This window comes from Tamandua tetradactyla, chromosome 19 (assembly GCF_023851605.1).
Source record: "Tamandua tetradactyla isolate mTamTet1 chromosome 19, mTamTet1.pri, whole genome shotgun sequence".
Taxonomy (NCBI): Eukaryota; Metazoa; Chordata; class Mammalia; order Pilosa; family Myrmecophagidae; genus Tamandua; species Tamandua tetradactyla.
The window spans coordinates 20124913-20148194 of NC_135345.1; the positions used below are offsets into that span (position 1 = coordinate 20124913).

General features: G+C 35.5%; 1 protein-coding gene across 2 annotated transcripts in view; it reads left to right on the forward strand.

Annotated features, from left to right (window-relative positions):
- SLIT2 (slit guidance ligand 2) overlaps window positions 1–23282 on the forward strand; it is a 363732-nt gene that overhangs the window by 14132 nt on the left and 326318 nt on the right. For both annotated transcript variants that reach the window (XM_077136499.1, XM_077136500.1), the window contains exon 4: window positions 2754–2825. In XM_077136499.1, coding sequence (XP_076992614.1) covers window positions 2754–2825 — 72 coding nt within the window. The remainder of the gene's footprint in view (window positions 1–2753; window positions 2826–23282) is intronic.

Genomic DNA, 23282 nt, shown 5'->3' on the forward strand with positions numbered 1-23282 from the left:
GAGGAGTTTTGATGGAAGGGAAAGGAGATATCTGCAGTCTAGGGGTTGGTTGTGGGGCTTTGGTTAGCTGAAGAGTGGCATAAAACCTAAGACTCAATCCTCAGGGTGTGTGCCAGAGAAAAGGGGGCTAATATAAGATGTTGCGTGTTGCGTTCTTCATATCCAAATGCAGAGAGAGGAGTCTATTCAGTCAGGCATTCACCATTTACTAAGAACCTAAATGCTGGGGGGATGGTGGGAAACACAGAATCATGGTTCTTATAGTTGAAGATCTTAGAGCCTGCTGGGAAAGAGATCAGTACACAAATAAATATAATACAGTGTTTCGCAGTGTGACTGAGTGATTGTGAAAACATTGTGTCTGATGCTCCTTTTACCTTGTCAAAGGGCGAGTAAAACATATGGATTGGAGGTGGGTAGATAACGGGGGGTACAAATGTTAGAGTAGGTTTAGTAGATTCGGATGCTGGTGATTGGTGAGGGGTAGGGGTAGGGGATATGGTATGTACGAATTTTTTTCTAATTTCTTTTTATTTCTTTTTCTGGATTGATACAAATGTTCTGAGGTGATCGTGGTGATGAATATACAACTATGTGATGATATTGTGAGTTATTGTTTATATGCCAAGAATGAAATGATCACATGGTGAGAATGTTTGTGTTTGTGTGTTGTTATGTTTAAAAAATTAAAAATATATAATACAGCATGAGAGACTCTTAGTTTATCAGGTGCTTTGGGGAGGCACTAACTCTGTGTAGGGGGGTTAAGGGAGGTTTCACAGAAGATGTAAGAAGTACCATTTGCAGAAGAGGAGAAAGCACTCCACATTGTGAACTGCCTCTGCAAGGCATAGGGGCACAAAGGAGTGTGGTTTGAATCAGATTATGAAAAGCCATCTCTGTCCTTCAAGGAATTGAGATTGGCATTTTGGACAATGGGAGTCTTTCCAAGAAAGGCTGCTTCCCTAGAAAAATTCTTCTATGACAATTGTGAATATATGTGAGTCTTTCCAAGAAAGGTTGCTTCCCCAGAAAAATTCCCATTACCGCTCTTGTGAATATTTGTAATCTGCTTTTGAGAGAAAAACTAAGCTGTATTTTATTGAAATTGTATAATAGTAGATCCTGAAAGTACTCTTTCTACAGAATCATACCCAGCAGAGAAAAAAATATTGTTTAATTTTAAATTTAACATTTTCATGTGCTTTGTGGATTTAAAAAAGTGTGTAAGTGGGAAGCAAGTCTCACTACTGATTTTAATGTTTATTCTCTAATTCTGTTGTCATACATTTTTATTAGTGTGTGTTTTATTATGCGTTGAGAATGTTTCTGTAGAAGGCCAACTTCTTAATAATATGAATTTATGCAACAAAAGTTATCATTATCATCTTTGTACCTAGATGTTTTACAATTGGAAGACAATGAAGTTCACCTGGTTCAAATTCCCGTAAATGCCAGAATTCCTTTACATTACATCCTTTGCAGGGAAAAAGAAAAAAAAAAAAAAAAGAAAGTAGCCTCTGCTTGAATGTATGCAGAATAAGGAGTTGAGAGTCTCTGAAAGCAAATAATTTCACTTTTTAATATCTCTAATTCTTAAAGAAATCTTCCTTATTATCTACTTTCTTAGGAATTACATCTTCTGGTCATATTTCTGCCCGGTGGAGAGTAAATAAGTATAATTTTACTTCCTCTTAAGACCCTTTGAATATGTCCATGGATATCTCCCCTCTCCCTTTTTCCATCCCCTTAATGTTTATCTTCAAAACTAAAGAAATACCTCAAGTTTCTTCAGGATGACATTAATTTGTAAAACTTGCTTACTCTGCTCTGGAACTATAGCAGGTTTGCTCACCATTTAATTTACATTTTACAACAGGGTGTCCTCATTTTATTTAAATTTGGCAAAAACAGAAAGGTACATTTTTTATTTTTAATGAAGCATTAAATTGTACTCTTAAATGAGATTGGGATATTATTTCACCAGGAACATTTTTCCACTTTTAGCAAGTGTGCATAGTCCAAAAGTATTTAAATATGTGGATCAGGGTTTACGTTGAGTTATATTAGCAGTCAGATTCTTTTCTAAAACACTTTAACCACTCCGGTATTACTTACATATTCTAAAACATTATTTAAACATTTCGCAGCATGCCTAATAGTAGTGTCAAAGGCTCTGGGCCTTCAATTCAGTTAAGGGTTGGGAGTCGTGGGATGAAGTTTCAACTTTGCTGGTGTTACCTATGGTGACAAGTCAGACCGACACTGTCTCATTTTTTTTTCTTCCACCTAAATAAGAAGCTAACAAAATTGTTCCATCTAGCCACAACACCTTGGTTGAAGATTTAGGCCATTTGGGACAATGTGTGAATTATTTTAGGACACCATTTACTGTGTTATTTTCTGCTTTATATTGAACTGACTTAACCCTAGAAACTAGAGTCTGAGTCATGAAATCCTTTATCCTTGTGTATATTCTGGTTGACTGATATTGCATGGGATGTGAGTTTAGAGTTTAGGCCCCGATAATCATGGTCTGAATAAGCATAATGGAAAATTGCTTTAAAAAGTCATGTAACAAAAAGTCATGTAACAAAAAGTCATGCCAACTTTTGATGTGCAGTGCTTGAATTCTCTTGAATGTCATTTCATTTTTTTCTAATATACAGGATGAGGCATGACACTATCAAATCACAGTCTCATCTTGGTTATTTGCTATGTAACATAAGCTTTGTTTTTGTTTTTCTCAAAAGGCGTTTAAACAGAAATCACCTTCAGCTGTTTCCTGAGTTGCTGTTTCTTGGGACTTCGAAGTTATACAGGCTGTAAGTAGACATAAATAGTTATTGTTGCTTTGGGTAGGACTTTGTGTGTTTTATTAAATAAATTTTGGATCTGTTTCCTTATGGTTTCTGGAAATCTATTCACCAATAAATTAATGGATTAAAAATTTTCCTTTCTCCCTGCTTCCCCATCCCCCCCAAGAAATATGATTGGTTCTTTTTTTAGTTGTTCTGATTGTTTTATTTGCTTAGCATTTAGTGATTCTTGTATGTTATTGTTGTAGTATTACTGTATTTGATCATGTGATAATGATGAGGTTTACCTTACTACTTTATGGAAAGTTTGATTAAGTTCTGAAGGGAAGAATTATCCCAGTATTTGCTTGTAAAGTTCAGATTCTTAATGTCAGCTTTTTTTTTTTGTATTGTTTTTTGCATTTGAGTTGTAATGTTTATTAGTCTGGAAATATTATTATAAGGTATTTAAAGGTGGTTGTGAATTTCCTCTGTAGTGTTTCTTTGAAAGCCAGAATTCCTGACTTTGCATGTGAACAACTATAAGGCAAGGTTGTCATATCAGTTATAGCATAGATGGTTAAAAGGAGTAGTTCTTTAGGCAGAATTGTTTTTTCCTTCGTGGAATGCTTGTTTGGTGACCTAATGTGTCATGGTGAAAACATGTTTGGAAAGCTCTTTAAAAATCAGATTTGGGCACATATAAATGATTTTGTATGGATGGGAGATAGGCTACAAAAAGTGATGAAAAAATAGATAATTATTGATGTCCACGAAGGTTGTGACAAAACTGTCAGGATGTGTAAAGGAAATGCTCAGAGTGGCACTCACCTGTGTGGTGGGGAGATCCCGTTTGGGTGTGTTTATAGAAAAAGTGAGCATATTGCTTTTTCTGAACTTGATTTTGTAGCACGGTTTTGTAGCTTCCTAGTTCAATGTTGTTATTGGTTCCAGAAGTAGTAGAACTGTCCTTCCCCGCCTAGTCCCTTGTAGCCAGATCTCTATTCGTTCCTCCTGACACTTTAACTCAACATAGAGATTTTACAGTCAAGGAAGAGGATGCTGCAACCAGCCGCTGTGCCAGATCATTTCTCTCGAGTCTGGCTTTCCCGACACTCCTCCTCTAAGGCTAGCCAAAGTCACCTAGCAGTATTTCTCCTCTTCTTTGTATTCTCTGTTGGTTAATTGGCCCAATTTAAGCAAATTAAAAAAATCAAATAAAGAAACCTTGAGACCGCCTTTATTAACAAGAATTCTTTAGGGACTATTTTTACAAAAAAAATTTGAATGTAGGCTGCTATAAAGATTACATGTATGTATGTAAATTGGTACGTGTACTTAAATATCTATGCCCAGTTTCTCGAAAGGGCCACAGAGATGGTTTTAATAGTATTTTACTTTCTGATGTAATTTTTGGTTAATGAATGGTGTTTGAAGAATCGACTGCAAGGCTATCAGTATACAATGAGTCACGTTAAACATGCTACTTTGCTAATAGTGTGCACATTAAAACAATACATAGGAGTCCAGAAGTCGTTGCTTTCTGTGTGTCTGTAAAAGTAGAATTTAAACAGAATGACTGTTATCTGGAATTGAAAATTTAAACTGAATGTGGGAAAATGTAGTATGAAATCTCAGCTCTATCTCTGATAAAGAAGAATGCTTGATTTTTAGTCTAATAGCATGTGGTTTAATTCTCCCAGGGGCTCCTAGGGGGTGTGATCCACTGCTGAACCCCTCATAAGCAAATTATATTGTTTGATATTTTACCCTGTTTGACAATATCACAGGACAATGAGATTTTCTCTTACATTTTGTTATGATTTTTTATTTTATGAACTGTTATAAATGAAAGGAAAACTGCAAAGTCTATAAGGAGTAAATTAAAGAAGCAGAATCCGTAAAACTTTATCAAGACTCAAATTAATTAAAGCAATGTCTTACGAACTGGGGAAAGTGGGTAGCTAGAAAAAGTTATAATGTGTCTGCTTGGCTCAAAGGATTTCTTTTGAGAAATAATGAGAAAGAATGTATTTGCTAGGTGGGACAAGTTTCAAGAAGACTTGAATGATTTGATATCCTTGAAATTATTGCTTGCTGATTTAATCTTTAATATTAATAAAGTGTTCTTTCCTCTTTACCTGGGATTTGATGCCTGATGAAAGCATTGGATGCACCTAGAAACACTGAAATGTAATTTTTGTCTGCATCCTCAAGTCAGGAATCTTCTTTTAAGTTCTCTCATCTGAATTAGACTTTGCAGATTTTTAACAAGGATAGCTCTCCTGAGAGGATGAGTTAAAAGCTAATTTGACCACTATTAGGGTGCTTACAAGTTATGTTAAATAGCCATCACTAAGAATCTTTGCGTTACAAGTGAACAAAAGCTAGTGGAGTTCAGAGTTAGTGTAATTTCTGACAATGAGGATGCAGGTTCAAAATTTCAGCATATAAGTGTACTGAGTAGCTGATGCAAAAGAAATGTCCTGGCAGATGTAAAATGTGCACAAAGCTACATGCAAAAAATGTATTTTAAAAATGTCCACTTAAAAATAAAAATCTCCAGGGGTGGGCCGCGGTGGCTCAGCGGGCAAAGTGCTTGCCTGCTATGCCGGAGGACCTCGGTTCGATTCCCGGCCCCAGCCCATGTAACAAAAACGGAGAAACAGAATACAATAAAACAAGAAAATGTTTAAAAATGTTTCCCTTTCTTCCTTCCTTCCTTCCTTCTATCCTTCCTTCCTTCTCTCTGTCTTTCCTTTAAAAAAAAAAAAAATAAATAAAAAAAAAATAAAAATCTCCAGACAGTGCAGTGGTGGCTCAGTGGCAGAATTCTCCCTTGCCACGCCGGAGACCTGGGTTTGATTCTGGGAGCCTGCCCATGCCAATAAATAAATATCTAAATAAATAAATAAATCTCTCACATGAAGTTATGATAAGTGATAAAAAAGAATACTGAGCTTTTGATAAATAGGGAAATAGTGTTGAAACAGGTAAAATATTTGACTTGTTTCATGTATATGTTAAGTGATCCATAATCGTACTTACTAAATAATACAGTAAAGCTATACACATCTATGACTCATGAAAAAAACAAAAATTCATTTTTTTTTAATAAATTGTTTAGTAGTGATAATTTGTATCTTGGTTTTTCTTTCTTTCTTTTTTACTAATCATATCTTTTACTCCTATTGAATACTATTTTTTCCTGATATATGACCAGTGGAAAAGTTTACCAATGTAGTGTATAGCGAATACATTTATATACTGGATATTATGCAGATTTTCTTTGGGCTTTTGTAATGAATAATCACCATTTGACTCTTGACTGGAAATGAAATGCCAGGTGAAGAAGCACACATGCTTTTTGCAGATTCCAAATGCAATAGAAAAGAAAAAGAGGGTACACTGGATATGAATTATAATTCGACATGGTTGGTTGCCACTAGCGGCCAAATATGCTTTTTCCTTTGCTGTCTGCTCCAATTTCTCTTTGGACGGGTTGAGAGAGCACTACGTGTTCGGGTCAAGATGTTTGCTCAGAAATAGTAGTATAGTTGCAGCTGTGTTTGTTGGAGCAGGGGACTAGTTTAAATAGCATTACCATTTATCCAGTCCATTAACAGAACTCTGTAAAATAATACCAACTCTGCATAAACTACAGGACAGTGTAATAAAATTACAAGCACTTGTTGACAGATGGAAAGTGTAAGTAAAGGGAGCAATAGGTTGAAATTTAAAAGAGACAGTACATAGTTTCCTCAATTTACGTAGATGCTCCATCTTTGCCTCTACCCCACCTCTGAAACTGAGAATGCCTTTTGATTACCTATGTATCCAAGAGTGGAGAAAATAAATTTCAGGGCAATCTGCAGCTGGTTAATTGAAAAAGAGATTGTAGTGAGTTTTGAAATGGTTATTATTGATATGTATGAATAGCATGTATAAATCTTACCAATAACTGTAACACTAAAAGTGACTTATTAGGGAGTGATTCACACTTTCCTACTTGAGTTTGCGACTTCTAATCCAGCTTGTTGGAAAGGAATTTCATTGGTATTACTGTGGTTAAGCATTTGGTTATAAATATTTGTTTTGCGGTTTTCAGTTTATTTTTGGACTATTATTATATTTACCCAGACTTTTAACATAAGCTTAAGTATCCAAAGCATTTTGTGAAAAGGTCGTTTTTCTCTTCTATCTCCCAAAACCAACCAAACAAATCCTACAAATGAAAAATAACTATGTATATCCTAGTGGCTCATTTTCTTTATTCTTTTAATTAAAACCTTTTTATTTCTGGTTCAGAAGTAGTATTTATTGTTCTCCAGTGAGATTTAGAGCCACTATATTTTCTAACATTATAAATAGTACTTTTAGAACTAAGAATTCTTTGTATGGCCTTGTGTCAGCTTATCTGAAACAAATAGATTTTGACCATTTAATTTGATTGTTGAGGTCACAATTAATTTGCTGTTGGATTGTATCTCAGGTTCTCAAAATTACTTTATGATAGCTACAATTATTTTAATTTTTAAAAGAAAGCTTTTTTATTTTATTAAGGTAAAAATTAATTTGCTAGGATAACAAATACATTTAATTTTTTATTATCTTTTTTCCCACTCCCACAAAAGGAGCCACAGTTTTTTTCTTTTTGCTATGATTTTTTCTTTTTGTTATGATTTTTAAGAGTAACACATGCTCAATGTAAAAAGATGTAGACAGTTTAGAAAAATAGAAAGAAAGAAAGAAAGAGAAATTACTCATTATCTCCACACCCAGATGTTATCCTTGTCAATTATTTTCTTAGTTTCCTTTTTCTACTATTATGTCTATAAACACTGGCAGACATGTACTACAGAAACATTTTTTGATGCCCCCCAGGGCCTAGAATAAGGCTTGACCTTTAGAACGCTCTCCATAAGTGTTTGATGTATTGAATTAAATCTCTGTTGAGTTCAGGGTTTGTAACTTGAATGAGCAAATAGTAAGTCTGGGAAGGAATTATGAATAATGGAGAACCAAATTAAAGGATAACTCAGCTAATTAAATGTTTGTTCTCCTTAGGTTTTCTAAACGTTGAAGGGTTTTGGTAGACACAACCAAACCAAATGATTCATTTTTCATGTAAGAAATATAGACCTTAATTTAATTTAATACTGTACATGTATAAAACTACTCCCCCCCCAAGTTCTCTGATGCCAATTTAGTCTCATAGGAGTCTTGTAATCAAGACAGAAATCAGAACATGACAGTGGCGCCTGTGTCAGAATTCCTCTTGAATTAATTTCTGCCAGCTCTGATTAAAGTGTGGGTGACTTGAGGTGACAGCTGCTATAGTTTCCAGCCTCATTTTATTCTTGGCCTGTTTGGCCCCTGCCACAATAAACCCGACAGCGGTTGTACCGGAATTACAGGTTATCATTGCTCCCGGTTACTGTTGTCCAGCCAGCTCGACATCATAACTCATTTAGTGGAAGTGCCACGGTAGCTGCCACTCCACTGCTGAGGTCTGCGGAACAGCTTCCTGCATAGGGGGCAACAAAAGTTCTTCAGGACGGTGTCGTGTCTGTGTTACAATTTAGTGCAAGGATATACAGTCTGTATTGCTAATACTGATATTTTCCTAAGGGGGACAGATTAACTCTGTATCTTTGAAAACAAAGAATCAGTAAGAGAGAGAAAAATTTTTAGAATGGTAACCTTTCAGTGATTAAGACAATTAAGGCACCGGCACCAAGTACTTTATTGCTTATTCATCCATGATTTTTATTTTATTATTATTGGACCCAAGGGACTTCAAAATTAAAGTGCAGATATAGGAGGAGTATTTAATGACAAAGAGTCCCATTAGGTCAGCAAAGATTTGTTTTAAGCAGATGGACAAAATACTGGATATATGGGTATTTGAATATACTTCAGAGTAGCCATTCCATTTGCTGTGGGAACAAAAGAAAAGCAAGCCATCTGAACAGGATCCAGCTTTGATTTTGTTTTTTGAAATCAACATGTAAGCCTGTGTTTTAGAGGTCTTAAGTCAAATGAAGATCAAGATCATATTTTACATTTTGCCTGGTCTGGTGTTGATAGCTTTTATGTACTTCATAGAGATCCTTGTTGGGGAAAACCAGAAATTGGTGGGTTTCTGCCATTGCCAGTCACTGGGTAGGCCTTCCCAGTGTGAAATCCACAGCCTAGTTCACTGCATAGGAAAATCAAGTGCAATATCGCTCCCATTCAAATTACCTAAATGGTTGCTTTCCCAAATGTAAAAGTTTCTGTCCAACAAGTATCCATGGTATGTCCAGTGGGGATAGAAATTGGTACAATATGTGGGCCTTTGGTCATCGCTAACATGTGGCCTGTAATATATAAGCTAAAGCCTTGAGAGTTCGTTGAGAGTGATTCTGTCTCCTGAAACACAAAATTAGGTAGATGGTTTTCATGTTAAAAGGATAATATTGTATATATGTCATGAGGGAGCATTTTAAAATTTGACTGTAAATCACAAAGTTGCTATTGTAATCTTAAAATTATAATTTTGGGAATGAATTTTTTTTTTTTTTTTTTTTACATGGGCAGGCACCGGAATTCAAACCCGGTCCTCGGGCATGGCAGGCAAGCACTCTTACCTGCTGAGCCACTGTGGCCCGGGAATGAATTTTATATAAATATTATTTCTAGGAATGTATTAATAATAGGGTTTTAGTTATATTTAAATTATTTTAATGTATTTATATTATCATCTGAGACACTAAAGATAATTAACTTATTTCATATAATGATGGCATGAAATACTAGTTTCTAAGTGCTTTCCCATATATTAGTGGCTCTGTTATTTTTCTCAATTCTGTTACTTTTGAAAGTTAGTTACACCACTCCAACGTTACTTATCTGTAAAATGACCATGATATATACCATCTGAAGGTATTGCAAGTCAAAAGTTACAATCTGTGGTCAAAAGAACATTGTCAACTTTTGAGTATGATAGAATTTTATGTGTATTATTATCACCCTCTCATAAAAAAAACAATGAAAATAATAGTCACAGGGATGTGCTAGGAACTTGCCCATTGTTAGCAAATTTCTTGATCCTATTGTATTACCCTTTTTCATTTAGCTTGAGTACAGTGATATATAAATAAGCATAGTTACATCGACTTTCTTTCCAGTATAAGTTGACATAAAATGTGCAGTTGCACTATTTTCTTTCTTTTTAGTTGGCTGTAGAAGGTATATTGTGGCCAGCATACTCTTAAAGATAGAGCTCTTTGCTCTCTCTCAGTTGATTCATATTGTTTTAAAATTCCTGTATAAAATGAAGTAGGAATAGAAGCAAAAGTGCTGTGACTCAGGAACTGTTTATGCTCATTGGATTGTTGTATTAACAATATATTTTTCAAATGGACAATACAAAGGAAAGACATGAATTAGCTAGAAAATGCTGAGTACAGACTTTTTAAACTATAAACTGTAAGTAAATTATTCTGAAAGTTATTCAAAAGATTTACGTAAGTTGCTCAAGACCATCATTTCTATCAGTAATGGAATATTTCAAAGCAAGACTATTTTTAAAACAATTTTTAAACAGTATGAGCTAATTCTTTCATTGGCCTAGTAATGTCTATCTGTATATATTTTATATATATATATATATATATATATATATATATATATATATATATATATATGATTGATCTGTGGAGTATTCTGTCATCTTTCAATAAATGCCATACAATAATTTAAATGGTATTTTTAGACGACAAATCATGTCAGAATGCTGTGTAATTTAAAATCTTTTAGAAGTTTGAACTTAACCAATTAATGTTGGATAATGACATAGGTCTATATAAATGATAGTTATTTTTTTCCTTTAGTCATAGTTCCAGTGCTTCTCATAAGTTTATAATATAAGCATTGCTTTTAGAGATTTGTAGTGTATATTCCCTTCATTACTTGTAATCCATAACCAAGTTAATTACAACCATGATTCAATCACTGATTTATTTTATGGCGTATCAACCTTGAAGTAGTTGATAAATTTGGGGTGGAAGTTAAAGAGGAAACCAAATCCTAGAAAAGGAAGCAATGAAAAGTAAACCAGCCTGTCAGTGGCAATACCCATGGACTAGGGCATAGCACTGTGGTGTGAAATGTTATTAAGAGAACATCTGTGCTTCTTGAAAGGTCCCCCAAATGAATGTTTGCAGCTTAGTATGGCAACTTGATTTAAGTGTTTAAAAAAAATGTTAAAGTAAAGAGAAATAAATAAGTCTAAGAAACAGAATGGGAAAAGATAGCTTTGCCCATCATGATAGGTTTCTGCTACTAGTGAAAGATTAAAGCTTGAAGTTTGTGAATAGCTGAGAACAGCCCAGAGAAAGGTTGATTGCTTCCCCTCCAACAGTTCCAATTGATTGAAAAAAGCCTAATTTAAAGTTCTGTTTGTTCTATGTCTTAAACCATCAGAATTCTCTTTTAGGACCAGAGGAATGCTCTAGAGGAAAAAGAATCCAAGGATAAGAAGTCATTGCAGGCCAACAATTGTTCCTAATCCTCACAAAATGCTGGAGAAATTAAATTTATTCTTTATTGCTCAAAGTGTTACCTAGGTCACTGGGCGATGGGAAAATTGGACTGGAAGTTGAGTAGGCGCAAGCTTTGTTTTTTGTCTAGATGCTTAACCTTAGACACGACAAGGCATCTTAGAGTGTTGTGGGAACTTGGTTCAGAGCCTCAGGACCAAGACTTTTATTGCCCCGGATTTATAATAGGCTGTGCTGTCAGGAGATGAAAATGTTGTGTTTACATTTTAGTGTTAAATGATCATTTAATTAACACCTAAGGGAAAAAAAATACTTGTGAAATTCTTAGCTTTTATTGTTGGTTTCCTGGGAGGTTTTAATATCCAAGTTTCATTGAGATTTCTTTTGCAAGTAAAGACACAAAAGGCATTATAAACTTTTTAAGGAAGACATACAGTTTAACCTTGAACCTTTTTCTCTAAAATATTAATTTAAATTACATTTTAAATCTAGTGGGCTTATTTAAAAGGTTTCTAGATTAATACATTGAAAACACCTCTTAATTAAACATGCTACTTGTGGGGAAACATTTAATGTTAAAATGTAATTTAAATAACATTAAATATAAAGTTTTTACTGTAAAAGATTTGAAATTACCAATTAGTTTATCTTAAGTGGAATACTTTTAGCATACTAATTATACAGATTTCACATATTGCAAACTACCTTTGCAGTTTACTTCGTTTTAAGAATCTGGCCCAGAATAAGTGATCATGGGCAAAAGAATTCTATGAGAAACATCAATTACTATCATTATTTTTGTTGTTTAATTGGAGTTAGTTACTATCATATGATGAAAGAGATTTATACAGTGGAGATAGGAAGAGGCATGCCATGAATATGAAAATTTACATTCACTTCATTAATCACTAGAGAATTAGATGTTATTGAATGCTTTCATTTATTATTGACCTTTTATGAAGATCAAGATCAACTAATAAAGGTTGGTCTTGATGCAGAATAATAATATGTGGAAAATATAACCTATACTGTCAAGAGCAGTTGCTACTCAGGAACACTTAAAAGATATTTTTCTAAAAAAATTATTAGAATTTATATCTATTTCTCCTCTTACTTGATCTGGTTATGCAACTCCTCATTGGATTATATGAAAATTCTTAAAATATTTACCAGGTTACCTGCAGTGAAGGTAAAATCTTTCTTAATATTTTTAAGAAATGAACATGCCATTATAGTGTGGTTTTCCTATTTAAGTACATTATTTTTATTCATACTGAGAGATTTTTCATCCCTTTTAAGTCTAAAAATCAAATGCCTTCTCCATCATGCCTCAGGATAAAACCAGCTTTCTGCATTATTCATGGCAAAAGAGGGCAAGGAGGATTGAATGTTATTAAAATCTCTTAATAGAAAGCCCTTCTTTGAACCAAGAATTATATTCTCATTCACAAAATACTACTGAGCATTAGGTAGGCACTTTGTACAATGTTATATACTCTCCTTACTTCTATCATGTTTCAGCTTTTCTCCACAGCGTTCCTTTTTTTTTTTTTTCCTTTTTTAAACACTTTTTCTTTTTCTCCTCTAAATTGCTTCTCCACCAAGCCTCTAGTAACCAAAAACCTAGGAGAAGGAAGATTGTTTTACATTTTATTTTTATAAGGGTCCACATTTTGGTTCAAGTAGTTACAAAACTGAAATGCCCAGAAGTTGAGAAACATGAAAGAGAAAGAAGAGAAGAGTGACCAAAGCTGGTTATTTAGTGTACTGGATAACCGATATTTTCTAAATGTGATATTGTTTCTTATACCAACCAATATTCCCAGCAGCTAAGTGCTGTGTGTTTGTATATGAGTGTGTGTGTGAGATTGGAGGGGGTTGGATGGGGGTACTGAGAGCTTAAGAAACAAAGAATTTGTGAATTCAGATGCTCACAGAATAAATATTTAGGGAAATATGCTCTTCTGAGAAAGTTGTTACAATTTCATGTTTTAGTTACTATGTATCTCTGACTAGATTAATTTTAGGCGGAGTCTGCAGATTTACTTCTAAAAAAATAGAAAAATAACTTTTACCAATACACACAATTGTGTTACAAATACTTCATAGTTGTTCAACTGAAACAATTGCAGTCATTGTGATCGGGAGATATAATTAATATATAAAACTTCTCTTGATCAGTTTTCTGCTGTGATTAGGTTAGTTGAAATTCACCTCTCTTTTGTATTGGACTCCAGCTTTCAAGACTTACAATAACCTTTTTCTATTTAAAACCTTTTTCTATTTAAGCCCTTCAGCCTTCTCCTTGCTGCCATAGCATATATGCCATACTCTAGCTAAGCAAATTTTGTTACTGCCTGGAAATTCCAAGGCTTCTATATCTTTCCTTGCCTCCTAAGTTACAGTAGCATAGTTTGCCCTCCTCATATAAGCCTCATCTCTCACATCAAACCATTCTCAGCTGTTTTACTTACTCACAAATGGTCATTGGTTATAATCCAGTGATTCTGAGTATAGATTTTGGATTCAAACTGCCTGGGTTTGAATCACTCAGTTTGTAACCTTGTGAAAATCACTTGATTATCCTGCCCTTTGTGTGCCTCAATGTCCCCTTTTGTAAAACAGGCATGATAATAGAATTTACCTCATGGAAGGGTTGTGCAGAGTAAGTTATTCATATGTGAATAGTACTTTGACAAGTGCCTGGCATATAATATGTGCTATGTGTTCACTATTATGATTGCTGTTATTATTAATGTATTGTGGTGGGAAAAGAACATGGGATCAAAAGTCAAAAAACCTAGTTACAATCCTAGGTCTGCTGGTTCTCTGAACACTTAGCAAAGTTCCTTGCTCTCTTTGCGGATCAGTTTCTTTGCTTCTAAAAGAATGTTGTAGGGCATATAGGAGAGGGATCACATCTGAGTGTCCATCATATCACCAGAATTTAGCACAATGTGTTTTAGCCTCTAGGGGATGATCAAATATAATTGAGGGAAAGGGAAGAAGATTGCAGTATTTCTAAGATTAGGTCTAGCTCTTTAAAAAAAATTATAGTGAAATCTCAGGACTTGCAAGAATTGTAATGGTAGAATTATTCATGGTAATAAACCAGGAATTAGATAATTGAGTTGTGGATGAGTGGTTTTGAGATTGTTCTCCCTCCAATCAGCAATTTTTTTTAAAAATAAAGGCAGTCCTATTGCTGGGTAAATATAGCCTGCTTACATTCTGCATGGCTTGATTTACTTGCTATTAAATGTTAATTGGTTGAAGTCTTGGGTTAAAAAAATGATTCAAAGAAATGCCTCAATTATGCATTATTTAAGTGGTTTCCTTGATACTTGTTAACCCCTCAGTATGAGGTAAGGGGTGTACAATTGAAGTAGTTTCAATAATCACCTGCCTCTCAAACATTATTAATGTCTGCCCGAAGAAATTAGTTAAAAATCATAGCAAATCGAGGAAGAATAATGGAACTGGCTGGTACATCTTTTTATACTCATATTTATGTTATAATCATCGTTTGATTGTAAGAGGCTTGAGAGCAGGGACTGTCATTTTCTGTAACTCTTCCCAGTAAATAGCTGTGGACACTGGGCAATTAATTTCACTGACCTTTGGAGGAGAACAGAATGTATAGAACCTGAAGACCGTGAAGGCAACTGAAATCTGGTGTCTGTCTTTAAAAGAGGCACGCTATGAATTGATTTGGTTTTCTTTCCCCCTGTTTAAGGGGAATGAATTCCACACCTAATGAATAGTTTCAGTATTAAATATCACACTGATATTTGGGGAGACAGCATTTATTTGGCAATAACTAAACCTCTAGCATAGTATGTTCAGCTACATTTGAATAGTGTTCTGCAACTCCAGGTAACTTACTTTACAAAAATGAAGCAATAAATGGACTTGGTTTTTAAATTAGCATATGGCTTCTAAATAGGAAGGAGGTGAAGAAGAATGATTGTCCATTTTAACCAAATTAAATCGTTTTAGAGGCTTTCTCATCCTTTGCCACATTGGTTCAGGTCCTTCCATTTTATCTAGCTTCCCAACAGAACGACACCTGATAATTCAGCCAGGAACAAAAACCAGTGTTGATAAAATGGCACTGCCAGTTATACAATTGAAATTGACAAGAACAAAAAAAAAATTTAGACCCCTTTAGGTAAAAGCTCCTGCCTGGAAACATGATGCCTGAGATACTTTGTACTTTCTAATTATATTTATTGTAACAACAAGTGTTAGTCTTGTTCATACAACTTTGCTTTTTCAAGCACACTATTTGCTGCAGTAATTTCTCTCGTCAACTAAATTCCAAGGGATTACACAGTGGGTGGGGAGAGGAAAAAGGGTATTTCCTTTTATCACATATAACTTGTATTGCTTTCTCATTCCATCACGTCCCTGTGTAATAAAAGAAGAATTCAGGGTGGTCACTGGAGTACCTGATTAACAACTTTCCTTGAAACTATTCATTAGGTGTGGAATTCATTCCCCTTAAACAGGGGGAAAGAAAACCAAATCAATTCATAGCTTGCCTCTTTTAAAGACAGACACCAGATTTCAGTTGCCTTCACGGTCTTCAGGTTCTATACATTCTGTTCTCCTCCAAAGGTCAGTGAAATTAATTGCCCAGTGTTCACAGCTGTTTACTGGGAAGAGTTACAGAAAATGGCAGTCCCTGCTCTCAAGCCTCTTACAATCAAACGATGATTATAACATAAATATGAGTATAAAAAGCTGTACCAGCCAGTTCCATTATTCTTCCTCGATTTGCTATGATTTTTAACTAATTTCTTCGGGCAGACATTAATAATGTTTGAGAGGCAGGTGATTATTGAAACTACTTCAATTGTACACCCCTTACCTCATATTGAGGGATTAACAAGTATCAAGGAAACCACTTAAATAATGCATAATCGAGGCATTTCTTTTAATCATTTTTTAACCCAAGACTTCAACCAATTAACATTTAATAGCAAGTAAATCAAGCCATGCAGAAGGTACTTACATTAGTTGTATTGTTATAAGATGCTCTGTTTTAGATTCTAAGGATAGCTCTTGTCTCCAGTTCTCCAGCATATGCTCTTCTATTTTACAGTGTATGATATTTCAAAGCTGTAATTCCTAAAGTAGGCTCTCCAGTAGTCCAAGAGAAAAGTATTGTGTGGTCATATGTGTTGGGGGAAATAATGAAAACCATGTTCCCTGTGGTGATTACAGTGTATATACTCATATTATTTCAAGCATCCGGCAATTAACAAATCTGTTTAACTTCCTAAAATTTGTCCCCAAAATTATTTCAGTAAGCATGTAACCTATTCCTTCACCTCTGCAGATTATACAGATTAATCCAAGTAGCAAGAACAGCTTTTGGGAAAGCTGTCCCAAAGAATAATTGCTTTCTATTAATTCTGATTGAGATTTTTAAGAAAAAACTATTAAAATATACAAGATTGAGGTATTTTATTATTTCCCTTGCTCACCATGGTCAGGAAAATGCTTTTATTGTTTTTTTTTTGTTTGTTTTGAAACATTGCATTGGACTGATAAATCTGTTCTCAGCCTATCTTTGAACAAGAAGTTGGCATTCTCTTGTTATCTCTAGGTATTGAGGTAATCATAGCATTAGCATCACACTATTCTGTTTAATCCTGCTATTTTTTGTGAGTCAATAATTTAGCACCACTGTTAGCTTTAAGTGTTTATATGTGTAGATGTATATACATAAACATCCACACACATACACACACACACAGCCACTCAACTACTATTTTAATGAGCAGTAAAACTGTGTAGCTTAACTCTCTTTCCTTTCCCTACCTCTGTCATCATACCACCTGAAATCCTCTGTGGAGTACCACTGATACACAGTGTTCTTCAGCAGCCCAGTGAGGTGTGCGCCATCTATGTTTACCATGCTACAGAAAGCACCAGGCTTATATTTTTAATATTTTTGTGATTGTTCTTTCTTTGTAGCATCTAAGTTAGAATAGCAGGCAGTGAACTTGTTCAATCAATATATTTAAGTGCTTAGATGTAGTGGCTTTTTGTATAGATTCCCTCACTATAATATTTTGTATTGATTCAGTTTTTCGAAGCCTGGAAAGATTATTCTACATTATCTTTTATATTATCAATTATTTCATAATATTTTTACACATTTGTGTTTCTGTGGGTGTGCTTTTGTTTGGTTTCATTTTATTTGCAAATCAAGCAATATTGCTACAAAATTAATAAAAATTTGAAATTGCTAAATTGGTAGGAAGCAATTGAAGCAAATGGCTTAAGCTCATCCTTTTGTGCCCTTGATGGGTTGCTAAGCCACAGCTTGCATCATTTAGTGTGATTCCACAATTCTTTGCCATTTTAAAGTGTGTACTTCTGACATTTTTATTAGGCTTTTGTGTTTGGTCACTGTATCAAATCCAGCAATTTATTCCTTTCCACTTAAATTGTCTTCTCTGTCCAAGGGGTGGAGATGAAACAGCGCCTACACATAAAAGGCCATTATCTTATCTTAACAAGTCCAGCCATACAGAGACAGTGAATCATGACAGCTCAGCTGGAAAATAACGGAACTGCATCATGAAGGGAAGGTAGTGAGAGTGAGTCAATGATGCAGCTTGTGGCATAAAGGCACTTGATCTTGGTGAGTCCATCAGCAGCTGCCAGGATTAGCAACCTTCACCTAGACATGGCCTGATAGAACATTGAGCAGACAGACTGATCTGTGTCCAGGGAATGTGCTCTGCCCATGGTCTCGTTTTAGTTGTCAGCGATAGAAGCTGCTTAGGAGGCCATAGTCTCCATTGTTACAGGTTTCTTGCTCAAGATCAAAGTGCCCTTTGTGAATGAAGTAAGCACAATGACATTTGGTATATATTGCTAGGCGCAGGCTTGCAGAACAAATGTGCAGCACCTTTGGTGGTTTACTCTGAATACAGCTTCCAATCCAGGAAGGGAAATGTAATTGGAGGAAGAGCTGGTGTTGATGATGGAAGTGGTGGAGTAGTTGTGTAGCTCTCATAAATGTAGGAATTATTTCAAGGGCTTTACTCCTATTCATAGTTATTTGTTTGATCTTCAAGCATATGCAGTAGGTACTCTAATTCTCTAAGGTACAGATGAAGAAACCGAGGGCCAAAGAGATGATATCATTTGCTTAAATTCACACAGCTCATGAGAAACAGGATGGCTTTTGAATGCAGAGCAGATCCAATGCTCTTTATCGTGTATATTAACCTGGTTGGGTTCATGATTTTCCTAGATAAAAACACTACAAAATTCATGATCCTTATAATCTATTGTAACTCCTCACCTCATTTTATGTGTTGTTCCTCGTGACCCACCCATAGATGGCACCCTCTTCTGCACCATCCTGCCATTTAACTTGAAATTTGGTGTCACCCTTCACTCTTCTCTCTCCTTCATCCTCACCATCAAGTTGTGTTGCATCTGTCACCCGAGGACCACATTCCTCCATCTGCTCCTTTCTGCTCTCTTTAGATTGTTTGCTAACAAGGATCCCTGGCTCCAGAATTTCTTCAACCACAGCATCTTGAGCCTTTGGACATTTGCTTCTGGTATTTCTTCAGCCTTCTTTACCAGTAAAACTTCTATTCACTGGGAAAGACCCAGATTATGTCTCCTTCTCCCTGATGGCCTACTTGTTTTCACCGGGGATGAACCTGACCCCACTTACTCATGCTTCAAAGCAAATTGTGCTGTCCACTTGTGGGCCTTCCACAGTAGCACAGGTGATTGTTCTCTGGAGTGTTTCTTCCTTTCCTTTTGTTGCCCATCAGAATACTTTCCATCCCTTCTGTTGCTAACATTATGCATTGTTTCTCAAGAGAATGTCGCAGGAGGGGTCCTGCTTTATTTATCTCATCACCACCTTAGGTCCTGGCTGGTTGCTGGGACTTCTTTGATGACTATATGGCTTTCCTTTAAGACTGTACACAAGAAGGACTCCTTCAGTGAAGCTGTTTTGATGAACTTCATCAGAGCTTGCTCCCTCCCTCCACAGCCATTCTGCAAAGCAAGTTGCTTAGGCCTACATTAGTTGTCTTATGTAATGGTGTTTGTTCCTAGCTCTTTCCTCCTAGAATTCAAACTCCTGGTAGCAGGTTCTAAGTCTTTTTTCATTTTTTTAACTACCCATAACACTTCAAATGCACCTAAGCACCTAGTAGAGATTTAATAAATGGTTGTTAAATCATTTAAAAAGGGTTTTCCATTCTTTCCCTCCAAGTCAATTTTCCTATCATTGAAACAAAATTTGCTGCAAATTTGAAAACAGAACAAAACAAAATTTTGATAATATTGTATCTGATTTATAAATAGTTCATATTTGAAAATACTATAGGATATTTATGTATACAGCTTGATAATTAAATAGAAGTTCCAGGTAAACAATCTTTGCTGTTAATTCATTACATTATGTTTATTATGGGAACATATTGTATTTTTTTTAAATGTGAAATATGAGTCAGGCTGCTGTAAGGAAAGCTAAGTCTCCGTGGGCAGACAGGAGTAGGTCCAAGTTCTAGTTTCATCCCTGTGCTGGGTGAGAAAATCTTTCTGGGCCTCATTTCTTTCTTAAGTGAAAATAATAGAGAACTTATCTTGTGAAGTACTGTTGTGAAGATTGAATGAGTTGGTAGTGGTGCAGTCGATTTAGTAAATCTTCAATAAATATTCCCTATTATGTTGTTATTAGGAATACTGGCACTTTACAAGTTCACGCGCTCTGCACGTGTGCTTGAAAATCAGAACATTTCACTTTAATTTTTGAAGTGTGAGGACGATGACATCTCTACCCAGGATAATTTTCATGTCAGCCTCTTTGTTATGAATGCATGAATGCATATGGAAAAAGCTCTTCAATTTTTTTTTTTTTTTTTCGCGTGAGCACGAACCGGGAATCGAACCTGGATCTCTGACATGGCAAGCGAGAACTCTTCCTGCTGAGCCACTGTGGCCCATCCAAGCCCTTCAATTTTAAGATATTGTTTTCTTTACCTTAGTAATAAGATGTAAAACATTTAAGTATATAAGTGGAATAGACAGGGTCAATGGAATAGCTATATACTTTCAGTTGCAAACAACTGAAACTTGTCTGCTTCCAGCTTTAGCAGTAGGAACGGAGTAAGTGCCAGCTGGGGCTTCATGTTGGGGGAGGTATAGGGACAAAGTTGGTGGGAAAGGGGAGAGGGGAAGGAATTTCTCTCCCCTCTCCAATCACCACCTTCTGTGGTAGTTAGGTTCAGGTGTCAACTTGGCCAGGTGAAGTTGCCTAGCTCTGTTGCTGTGGCAATGAACCGATGGTAAGTGAACCTCTTCTGTTGCTGATTACATCTGCAGTCGGCTAGGCAGTGTGTCTGCTGCAATGAATGATTGATTTAATTGGCTGGTGCTTAAATGAGAGAGCACAATGTAGCACAGCCCAAGCAGCTTGGCATACCTCATCTGAGCACTCGCAGCTCAGCCCAGGACTTTGGAGATGCAGAAGGAAATCACCCCAGGGAAAGTTGTTGGAACCCAGAGGCCTGGAGAGAAGGCCAGCAGAGATCACCCTGTGCCTTCCCACGTATGAAAGAACCTCAGTTGAAAGTTATCTGCCTTTCCTCTGAAGAACTAACAAAATAAATCCCCTTTTATTAAAAGCCAATCCGTCTCTGGTGTGTTGCATTCCAGCAGCTAGCAAACTGGAACACCTCCCTTCAATTGGACGTTAACCAACTTAATTGAATTGTATACTTCTAGACCAAGAGTTGCCAAATAAATGCCTAATATTGATTTAAACTAGTCAAATGCCCCTCAATGTTTAGAGAGATGAGTAGTGGAATCAGATCAGGGCTGTCTTAGGAAAGAGGGCAGGAGTGATGGATGTTAAGGAAGCAATTTCCATTGTCCACCCTGGTTAAGCACTTACATTTTATTTTTTCACCTGACTTTATCCTCGGGCTTTAGACCAGTTTTCTACCATAGTCACTTTAATTTAACATGTGTAAAGCTGGACCTCTTAAAATTGTGATTTCTTTATGTCTCAGTTTTCTCACATAGGGATTATAAAGCCCACCTTTCAAACTTTGGATCTGATTAAAAAGAAATCAACATAAAGCTCAGTGCCAGGCACATAATACAAGCTTGCTTTGAGTAGCTGTTAATGCTGTCATTGTTTCTATTATATTTTCTTGGTCAGAATTTCTTTATTTCATCTTTGTCTCATGTGTACTCCAATTTTTCATTTCCATTATGAATCCACATGGGTGTCTTATCACCACTTCCAAATTAATACACACACACACACCAAAAAGAAAAAAAAAAAACTAATGAAGGGTTTTTTTTTACATAACTGTTTACGTTTTATAAATTTATATGATCATGCAAACTCATATACTTCTCACAGAAACCCTGTGATGTACATCTTATTTAGGCCATTTAACAGATTTGCTTATCTGTCATCTCCTCCAAAATGTGAGCACGATGAGGACAGAGATTCTGTCCCCAGTATCCAAAACAGTACATTGTACACGATAGATGGTCCATCAGTGTTTGCTGAAGGAAAACAGGGTTGAGTTTGTATTCATCATTGTTTCCCTAAGGTCTGGCCAGCACTTGGCATAGAGTAGGTGCTCACTAAATATTTGTTGAATGAATGCCACCAAGTATTGTCCAGTCAGCCTACCTGCATGCGTTTTACTGAATTACATAGAGGTCAGTGTTTTACATTAGTCGCTTATTTTTTCATATGTCTTCTTCATAATAATGTTAATACTGGAAAAATTATAAAATCTACAGGGAAAATATCTGTATCTCTGCCTCACATTCCTATCCCCATGTCCTTCTCTTATTTTAGGCCCTGCTTAGAAGTCATTTTAACTGGGCTTCACTTTGCTCAAGGATAGGTTAGCTGTGCCTCATCTGTGTGACCCCAACACCGTGTTCTAACTGTCATCACTTGTCTGTTATTCTCATCTGTGTCTCTAAGATTTAAAGTAGAAACAGAATCTAGTTTAAAATATTTTCCACTTGCCTAGCACAGTACCTAGCATGGTAGGTACCAGAGATTTTATTCCAAATTAATGAATGAGTACATACATGCATGACTTACCCTTGTATCATATTCTCCAGATATCTCATCATTGCTGGAAAAACATTCAAGAAATTGTTATTTAATTTTGCATCTCTAAGGACTTTTCAAAAAAATTTGTGTTTTAATGATCTCATAATTGGGGTACAGATTGGACACTGCACACAAGTATCTGGCCAGGAAGAAAATGGGGACCAAAATACAAGCTGTGTTTGTGCCTGAAAGGGCTCCTTTAAATTTTTTTCGCAAAGATGCTATATGTGCTAGCATGGCCCTAGATATAGGAAGCAAAGTTAGCATTTTTTATTTTAATTTTTTTTCTTAACTTTGAAAAATTTCTCTTTTTGTTTGTAGTTTAAATGTACATGTTTTATACTGATACAGTGGTAACTGATATATAAGCATAAAAGTAAGTTTTAGTTAGTGAAGGCATAGATTCAAATATTTTAACTGATGACTGTGCATAATCAAAACAATACGGAACCACAATTATGTGTTTAATTCCAATGTCATGATAATTTCCAATTTGATCTTCAGTTTAAGCTTTTGATCATTTTCATATGTGTTAAGAAGGGGATAAGTGGGCTAAGGTAAAGCCATTCAAGGTATCCCATGCTACTATATGTAGCAGTTGTTCATGTGTCTGTGTTGAAGAGGAGAATGGATAGACTATGGCTAAGGTTTGTCCTCAGGATTTTTTTGCCTATCCTAATTAAATCTTTTTGGAAAGGTAAATGAATTAATTTCAAGATTAATTAACTTATTCCCCATTCAGATGAGTACTTTATAATGAGACTTATTCCCCCATTCATTGGCACACTCTGTCTTTAG